This window comes from Suncus etruscus, chromosome 6 (assembly GCF_024139225.1).
Source record: "Suncus etruscus isolate mSunEtr1 chromosome 6, mSunEtr1.pri.cur, whole genome shotgun sequence".
In the NCBI taxonomy this organism is placed as follows: domain Eukaryota; kingdom Metazoa; phylum Chordata; class Mammalia; order Eulipotyphla; family Soricidae; genus Suncus; species Suncus etruscus.
Genome location: NC_064853.1, coordinates 82,979,647 through 82,989,537, shown reverse-complemented (window position 1 = coordinate 82,989,537; position 9,891 = coordinate 82,979,647). Strand labels below are relative to the sequence as shown.

Below are 9,891 nucleotides of genomic sequence, written 5' to 3'. Positions count from 1 at the left end.
TTTTTTTTTTTCATAAATTTTGGACTTAGGAATTTATATTGTTAAAATTTATCAATTTCATCTTCGATAAGGCTTGCCTTTGAATACATGTGTTTTCTGTCGAAGTTATATATGTCTTCAAAAACCCGACTGGTCTAGATTAAGTGGCTCTCTGAAACATATTTTAGTTTTATTTTTTTTTTAAAGAAAAAGACAAAACAGCAATAAATATTTTAGCTCTTTAATGAGCAAAGATCATGTCTCTTAGCATTGAACTAATAGTCATTTTCCAGATTATCTTTATTTCACGCAATGGCCAGTGGCCAAGATGTACAAAGTTGTTTCCATCAAGTAATATACAATTATTTTTTGTATAATAAGCTTTCATTCTTGAAAAAGAGTAACTGAAAAGAAAGGTTTCTGTTACTGCAGTTAGTTTGTCAGAGAAAGTTCTTTGCATTATCTTACAAACTATCAAAATTGCTAGTCATCTGAAAAAATGTAAAAAAAAATCACATAACTTTAGTCTAATAGAAATATAGTACAGGTAAGAGAGAAAGTATTCATCAGGATGTGCTCTTTAAGTCCATCTCATTTTTTTAATATAAATGTACATCTGATTACATATACAAACATTTGGAAAGGTCTGTGATATACTGTTACTGGTAAACAACAGGGGGATGAAGAGTTTCCTGTGTTCTTAGAATATTCATTGAAAATCACACATATATTTAAGACTAAAACCCTCCAGGTGTTGACTTTCCTTCTAGCTTCTGCATCTATGTCGTACTCTACTGAGATCGCATGAATAAATTCCAGTGAATAAACCTCAGTGAGAAAGATAAGTGATGTGAGGAAGGACATAACTTTATATTGAATTCGTATTAGTAAACATTTTTTCATGCAACATGAGTAAATCAATTAACTGAGAACTGTAATCAGAGTGGTAATTTGGGGCATCTTCATTTCATATAAAGACTGTTGCAAGTAACTCTTTGGACACACTTCACCTTACCAAAAAGAACAAAATACAGAGTAAGAAAATCTCAGCAACATATAATCTGTTACACATGTCCAATTGGGATTCTATTTCTATAAATTATTTCAATTTATGAAATAAATGAAAAGAACATTAAAAACACAGGAAAAATTCTGGGATTCATATGAGTGTTCACCACTATACCTATAACTTCTTCAAATACCTTTATTATCTAATTTCTTTATTATCAAACTACTGTAATTTATTTTATTATAATTACTTTTGCCCCTGAAAATCTTCTTTAGGTTCTGCCAATTGATGGAGGAAGCTTCTATTAAAAATTCCAATGGGATGAGAAGAATTTTAATTACGGCTTAATCAGCAGCACAGCCACCAAGCATATAAATTATCATGCACATCGTGCTAAAAATATCCAGTTTCCTTTTTCCCCACAACTTTATACTGACAGCACTTATGTGATAATGTGGTACCTGCCAGTCTTTAAACTTCTCTGTTTTACTGGCAAATTTCAGCATGAGCCTCTGCTAAGGCCATTAACAGCATTGGTGCTTTGTGTACTTATCCAAATATGTAAATATGGTCTACACAATAAAACAGCTCCAAATAAAAACTGGTGGAAATTATCTGACATTCCATTGGTGTGTCCCTTGTGCATATTCATGTTTTTTTATTTAGATATTTTTTATTATTTCATACAGAGTTCTTTCCTGTTTGATGTTCCACATGCCTAATTCCATTATGTAACATAAATCTTCAAAAAATTAATCCTTTAATGTTAATGAAAAAGTAGCATTCAGAACAATTGCGTCCAGCAATTGAAATAGGTTTCCAAAGTTGAATTGTATATATATGTACAATTAATTTTTTTCAAAACCCCCAAAGTTCTTGACATGTATATTCACATAATATTCCTCTTTATTTAAATAGTAAGAGTCTTGTAGGTTGAAAGCCAAAGAGTCTTCAGCGATCTTTACTGCAATCCATCAAAAATAATAGTTTGTTTCTCTTATCTGGCTATACCCTGGTTGTTGAATGTGAATGAGGATGGGAGTGGGGATGGGGCAGAGTATTGTTCTGTCCTCCAGTAAATGTATTGAATGTGTGTAAGGGTTGGATCCCTGGTATAGTGTTGGGAATCATTGTGATGGTGTTTGGTGTCATTAAGGGAACATCATCAGGTGATCTCCTCATAGCTAGTGTGTAATCTGGGGGACAGGCGGTCCGAAGAACCACCTCATGTGGATGGATGGACTCACATTCATGATCCAAATCAGTGTGCTTCATTTGAAGGGACATGATCTCTTCTTCTTGTGCATGGGTCAGATCATTGGTTGTGGTACGCTGAGGGCTGCATCTCCTATGCACATCATGTCTCCTCTTATCCTTTTTGTAATACAGGGCTGCAAAGGCCAAGATGTTTAGAAACAGCAAAGATGCTCCAACTGCAATAGTGACACTCAGCTCTGTTGAATAGTCCCTTTGATCCACTGAAAATGGACTTGGTTGTTGTTTGGGATCATCCTGCTTAGGAGTAGGGAGGGCTGATGTAACAGGTACAGAATTTTTTCTTGTAGGTCTGAAAGTGATGTCAGTTGATGGCACTTTAGTTGTTGTCGAGGTATACTGAGAGATGTCATTGAGATTATGTAGATGAGGAACCAGTTCCAACCAGAGGTTTACTTTATTGGCTCTGTAATGTTCCTTAACTCTTGGTTTTAATCCAATATGGAGATAAAGTTGGTCTTTCTGGGAATATCTTGTCCATGCTACCTCTTCAAAACGGTTGGGTTTGGTATGAATAAATTTTGTGTCTTGTGGAACTGGTAGATTTGGGTCTCTAGAAAAGTAAAAAGAAATTATGATAACAATATTAATTTACTTATCTATAATAAAAATAGCACTAGATTAGTATGTAATTGAAAATGGTGCTTATAAACAAAATGATTTTAATTATATAATTGCACATATGTATGTTCTCTGCAAAGCAAATTCCTAAACTGATTGTGTTATAGGTCTCAGGGTTTTGTTCTCGGCCAACTTATAAATACACTGATATTTACTTGAATATTTTAAAAGCATGTAAATGATATTTCAGGCAGCTAGCAAAAAACAATATGGTGCAGTGAATTGGAATTTCAAAGTGATAAGCGAATACTTGGCTAGTAATATAGCTACATAATAGACATGTGAGAAACTTATAACCTCATATTTCTTTTCAATAAAATGGAATGATAGTTCCAAATCAATATAAATAACAAAGTAATTGCACAAATTAAAAGTTTATCAGAACTCTAAATTGTAAAGCACTGTAAATAAGTACATATCAATCTTGAGGATCAATAATAATGTTCAAAATAACCAGCACAAATCTATTTGTATAGTAATTAATAAAAATTGTTCATAAACTTCTAAAATGTATAAAGTAATAAATGAATAATTTAAGTGACAATATCAAATGTTGAGAAAAGGAACATAATATATTTCTATTATTAATCCATCATCTTCAATTTGAGATAAAATGAACACTAATTTAAAAAAATTAATTACGGAAGGCTCTTCTTATATACATACCCAGTTTTGGCAAAATTTGTCCAGTATGTCATTACAACTGCACTCAGCATCACATCATTTCTGGAGAAATTGCAAGGAAATAACTCTGTAGGTCCAATCATGGGGATTCCTAGTACATAGGGAACCTCATCTCCATGAGCTGCATCAGCCCAAGCTGGAACCTGATCTGTTTGACAATGATGATAAAAGGCATAAAAATATGTAGGTGAACCAAAGTTTGAGTGGAGATCTGCTGTGGCTACAGCTGGTGCTACCCACTGATGGTCAGTAAACAAAGCCAATAATGTCTTCCTTCTGGTTTCAGGATTATGACGATCAGCCCAGTCAGTATACATAAATTTAATTGTTTCTCGCAGAATGTCTTTGCCTTCAGGATATCCATATAAATTGTCAACAAAATTGGAAACAGCAAAATCAAAATCACTAGCTGAAATACCATCATCACTATCTACTATATTTTCAACAAATTTCAAACCTTCTCCTTGGTTAACTCCTAACATTATATCATAGTTGAGAAACTCTCCTTGTTCCATCAGAATTTGAGGGTCATCTGGTATAACATCACCATCAATTACAGGTCCAAAGGCTATGTGGTATCGTGCTGGTTGAATATCTTGATCAACAAGTTCTTTGTAAGGCTTCTTCTGTAGACATTCTACTAACTCAACTGTATCTGAAACATTGCAACCCACTTTTGTGGCCAGCATTCTAGCATATTTTGCAGGTTGGAAGCTAACAGCCCAGCTGGAAAGGGCTGTTCCACTTTGAGCAATGGCTCGTTGAAAAAGTCCTATGGAAAAACAACAAAGAATTTTAGATCCTTGGATAATTTTGTGACAAAGTATAATAGCATCTGATATTTTTAAGTGTTTGTATAAAAATCCAGATGCAAAGCAAAGAAATAGGGAGTTACAGACATTTTTTGTATAAGGGAAAGAAATAAAATCATCCCCAGGGTATAACTAATGAGTTGTACTTAAGTCATCTGCTTTGAGGAACAACTTTAAAGATCAAATGAACTGAAAACCACAGTTTCCAAGAGATGATAGAAAGAGGAAATGCATATAACATAAAATCTAAATATTTTGTTTATTTAGCATTTAAATAGCCATGACATTGTGAAAGTCAACTAAAGAGGATCAATTTTGTCCATTTTAACTCTTCATAAAATAATGTATTTTTTTTTTGGTGGTCATATCCTCTGACTTGTCAGTGCCTATATTATTTAGGTCTGTCTATTCATATAAATCTTACTTCAATTGAAAAATGTACTGGCAAGAGCCCAGCTAAGCACTAGAAATTTCTAATACCCTGGGGATAACCCTGAACACAAAGAAAACAGAATTTGACTTTAGACATACTCTTTCCAGCTCTTCATGTGAGACATAGTATGCTGATTATTCATCATTCAGAAGACATAATATTTGAAGTATTTTCACTAGGTTAAAGGAGAAATCATCAGTAGAGTGATTTAGTGAGGATTGATGAAATTTTCTACTGTTGAATGGGCTGCTCTACTTGATCAAAAAAGGCTGAAAACCACATGATCTCTGCTTTTCACCCTATTATATTTAAGTAGTAAAAGCCATTATTTCATATGCAGTTTGTTAAGAACTGCATCTTAATGAGTCTACTCATTAGGGCACTTCTCAATAAAATTCTTGTTGAAAAAAATTAATCTATATTCCGTTAAAATTACATCTATTATCAACTTTAAAATGTAGCTTTGTTTTTGAGTTATTTAAATGAATGCTTGATTATTCATAGGTGCTAATGAGATAAGAACTCCTTTCACAAAGGTGCGAAAGCAATGTCTAAATTAGAAGCAGTTTTAGATTTTTCTCTAAATATATGTGTATATATATATTCTAGATATCTGTAATATGTTCCTAGACAATGCCAAAAAATACTTAAAAATCAGGCAAAATTAATTTGAATTTATTTTGGTTTCTGACATCCTTACAAACATTTCAGTTCAGCAGAGGAAATTATGCTAGAGAAATGTATGCTTGTATAAACAATATAAATACAGATAATTAGAATTTTTTTCCACATATAGTGGTGTTTAGGAGCACACCTGGTTTTGTATTCAGGAATGATCTCTGGTAATATTTTGAGACGAGACCACATGAGTTGCCAGGTATCAAACAAGGATCAGCTGCATGCAAGGCATGAGCCTTACTGCTTGTGTTATTTTGGGCCTCAATTTAGGTAACAGTATTTTAGAATATTTAAAATTTTTTAAATATATTAGAAAGACTAAAAAATTAGAAATACTACTTAACCACAGAACTACTACTGGGGGTAAGATGTTTGCCTTGCATGAAGTGAACTGGTTTTGACTTTGAATATCCCATATGGCCCCCCCAAGCATCACCAGGAGTCACCTCTGAGTAGAGTGAGGATTAAATCCTGAATAACACTGGATGGATGTACCTCAAAACAAAAACAAAAACAAACAAAAACAAGCAAACAAAAAACAAGCAAACAAAACAAATAGAATGACTGTCAACTTTTGATGAGAGAAATATTTTTTGATAATTCAATGATTCATAGCTAAAATAAATCCTAATGAGTTTGAAAATAACATGCAAGGAACTCAATATTGTAATGACATTAACTGAATATAGAGACCCTGGCAAAAGGCATTTGCTAAATTGTAGTAACTTTGTATATCAGAAACAACACTATTAGAAGTCATGTTATATCAGTAATCAATAAATATATATTAAATACAATTTTAGGGAAAAATACCTATCATGTTCAATATAGTCTGAAATAAACTCTTCAGAGGATGCAGAGCAAATGATTTATATTATTGTTAGTGGGAGTGCTTGTGAAGTGTATGCAGTGTGTGACTGACTTTTGATATAGGCTCTTTTTTGTAAGGAGACAAAATTAGCTCAACGATACCCAAGATTCTAATGACTCTAATTCAAATCAAATAATTTTATTAGTGGAGTTAGTTAATTCAGAAAGGGTATTTCATTATAGGCCAGAATTTTTATAGAATTAGAAATGTTCTCATATGTATAATTTTGCTATCTGAAGTCAGAACTTGACTGGTATAAATGAGAACTTATAAAACTATACATAAATTAAGTCATAATAATATGTGATTCACAAAGTATCTTTACTTATTTGATGGTTACCTGTTCTGAAATTCTTCACGTTCTTGTATTTTAATTAAAAATGTATTTTTTGATCTCATATAATAATTTGGTCTTAAAAGTAACAATACTTCATAAAATATACCTAGCAGTGTGTACTTTCACAAATATCTAAAATTAGAAAAACAAATACAAGACCCTATAATGATGCATTTTCTCTATGTTCTTATTATGTACATGTAAGAAAGAAAGCTTTTTAAATAAATACTTCTACAAATTAGAATACTTCTGCGATGAGAAAGGATACCTAAATTCTTCATAAAATGAGAGTCTAAAAAAAGTAACGTGATAAGCAACAAGTAGATATTTTGGAAAATAGGTGTCAAGGAAAGAAAATAAAAAAGAAAAATATTTTATGGATTGAAGCAGCTACAGTACTCTAGATTGCTTTGCTAAGCCTCAAGGGTTAAAAATAATAATTCAGGGTTTGAAATACAAAAGGCATAAATTTAAATGTAATTTTCATTTTACTCAAAAGCTCTACTAGTGATCTTGATTCTTCGACAATTTTGGATCATTCTGCAAAATAATCAATCACTCATTCCCTATTCAGACAAGATAAAAAATCACATTTTTAGACAACCTACAACAACTTTATAGAAAGTTGTTTTTAAAGATTGTGAAGTGTCTATTGCTGTGAACATAGATTACACAGTCCCTGCATTAAAACAGCAACAACAACAACAACCCACTTGTCCTTGATTTTGATTACTGAGTAAACAGAGCTAACAGAAATGCGGACTTCTTTGATTTTCTTTTTGAGGAAAGAAAAGTATGTGCAATGCTAACTATTCTGAAGTGTGCTTGAAAGGGCATCCTTAGCAGGTTCCTACAGGAGACAATGAATTTGACAAAATTTTAAACATGCATTGAAAATTTGATGAAACCATGTTTGATACAGTTATTCAGTTCAACCTAGCATCTGAAACAGGAAATAAATACAGAGCATCACACACTACTGATGGTGGTGGCATGCAGACACCAAAATTGTCAAAATTTGCAACCTGCATAATACCTTTGGTTGAATTGCTCCAACGGTTACCTTCAGAATAATGGGATAAAGTCAGAAGATTGACACATGAACCCCCAGCGCCAGATCCAAAAACAGTTATTCTTAAGGGGTCACCACCAAAGAATCCAATGTTCTCACTCGTCCATCTTAAAGCCTGTATGAGATCCAGGAGTCCATAGTTTCCTTTTGCAGCCTGATCCCCTGTGCTCAAAAATCCTAGAAAACATAAATGAAAAGAAATACCTTAATGCCTCTGGAATTGACATACAGAAAAATAGACATTGAATTAAAATATATTTCAAGTCAGTCTTCAAAGTGAGTACAGTCTTATTCTTTAATAAAAAGTTATTTCTCTCTAGAATATAGTAACTTAAAATAAAGAGAATATGAGAGAATGAATAATGGTCTTTATCTTCATCAGCATTTTCTGTTATCCAAGTAACAGGGAGCAAATAAAGAGAATGAACAAATTTGGATGGTCTCTCTTGATGAAGAATGTCCTTTATCAAGAGTGACATTTCAGAGACCCAGTTACCTGCATAGTTTCCATTAGGAAATAAAACAAGATATTAATACATTGAACAGGGAACATAGAACTGGGGATATGCAGACTTTAGATATATGCTAATAGCTAGAGTGTCAGAAATTTAGGCTGTGAATGATTTTATATTGTAAATGAACGTTTATTTGAGGTAGAGGACAAATTTATACAATATTTGTATATATATTAAACATCATTCAAGATTGCTTAATACACTACATGATATATATAATATGTAATTATAAATATATATATTAGAATTCACAGTATGTAGTTGGTGCTATACAGAAGTAGAAAAATGTGTCTGTTAAAGTTGCTGCTGCCTAGATACAGATGATTATGGTTGGCGCTTTGAGTCAAATTAATAAATATTTCAAAATAGAAAACATGCTAAACATTAGTCAGTTTTGCAATCTTGAAGCTGACTGAGAAAGGCCTCCTTCTAAGGACTTAGAACATGAACCAGAAAAACATCTAATTTTTTATCTTAAGTGTACAAAGATGAAAATCGTGAGATTAATAGCTTGTGAATTTTAGCTTTCCAGCTAAAATTTCAACTAGAAATTCTCTGAAATAATTAAAATACCCTGTCCTTTAGTTGTCAACTCCCTTAGCTTTTCCTCTGCATGCAGTCTTTTTGGATTCCTTCTTCTCCACTGACCTATCCAAGGTGTTCCTTTTCTTGGTCCACCTGTTAAATGCCTCCTGTTTGAGTCTCTCAAACTCTATTAAACAAATCTATTATCAATGGCAACACTTTTGAAATATTCTATAATAAGGGCAATGCTATTTATATCACAATATAATCAGTATATAGTTATTATTGGTATATTTACTTTGAATTGACAAGATTCACATCTAAAATTCCTCAAGTACTATCATATATATTTAACTTTTAACTTTTACTTGTAGTCTGTCCTTTGAAGAGATTTGTTTTTATCCTAAGACCTCCAGAAAGTTTAATATCTCTATAGAACTAGATTCTAATTTCAATAAAAATACATTTTGTTTGACTTTATCGAATCTTTATGAAAGTTAGCTTATCTGATTAACTTAAGAACTCTCACTACTTTAAAATCTTTTTTTTTTTTTTTTTTTTTTTTTTTTTGTTTTTGGGCCACACCCGGTAACGCTCAGGGGTTACTCCTGGCTATGTGCTCAGAAGTTGCTCCTGGCTTGGGGGACCATATGGGACACCGGGGGATGGAACCGCGGTCTGTCCAAGGCTAGCGCAGGCAAGGCAGGCACCTTACCTTTAGCGCCACCGCCCGGCCCCTACTTTAAAATCTTAAAGGGACTTCCATTTGGTTCATCTCTTCGGGACAGTAAAATCAGCTCCGTCTATGTCATTCTACTGTTGTGAATTTATCAAAGACTGAAACATGTCTTTAAAAGTACTTAATTCTTGGGGCCAGAGCCATACCACTGCAGTAAGGCATTTGCCTTGCAAGTGGCTGCCCAGAATGGACCTGGTTTGATCCCTGGAGTCCCATATGGTCCCCCTAGTACTCAACTCTAGAAACTCTAGATACCAAGGAACCAATGGTCTGATCTTTAAACATTTCTTTACAAGTTGTTGGTAAAATTAGAAATCAACACTTTTTAATTGTTTAATTGC

General features: G+C 32.9%; 1 protein-coding gene across 1 annotated transcript in view; it reads right to left on the bottom strand.

The window, feature by feature from the left end:
* Window positions 1-206: 206 nt before the first annotated feature.
* NLGN1 (neuroligin 1) overlaps window positions 207-9,891 on the bottom strand; it is a 975,153-nt gene continuing 965,468 nt past the window's right edge. Inside the window, exons 6-8 of the mRNA XM_049775237.1 lie at window positions 7,736-7,948; window positions 3,551-4,340; window positions 207-2,816 (exon numbers count right to left, since the gene is read on the bottom strand). Coding sequence (XP_049631194.1) covers window positions 1,994-2,816; window positions 3,551-4,340; window positions 7,736-7,948 — 1,826 coding nt within the window. The 3' untranslated portion in view covers window positions 207-1,993. The remainder of the gene's footprint in view (window positions 2,817-3,550; window positions 4,341-7,735; window positions 7,949-9,891) is intronic.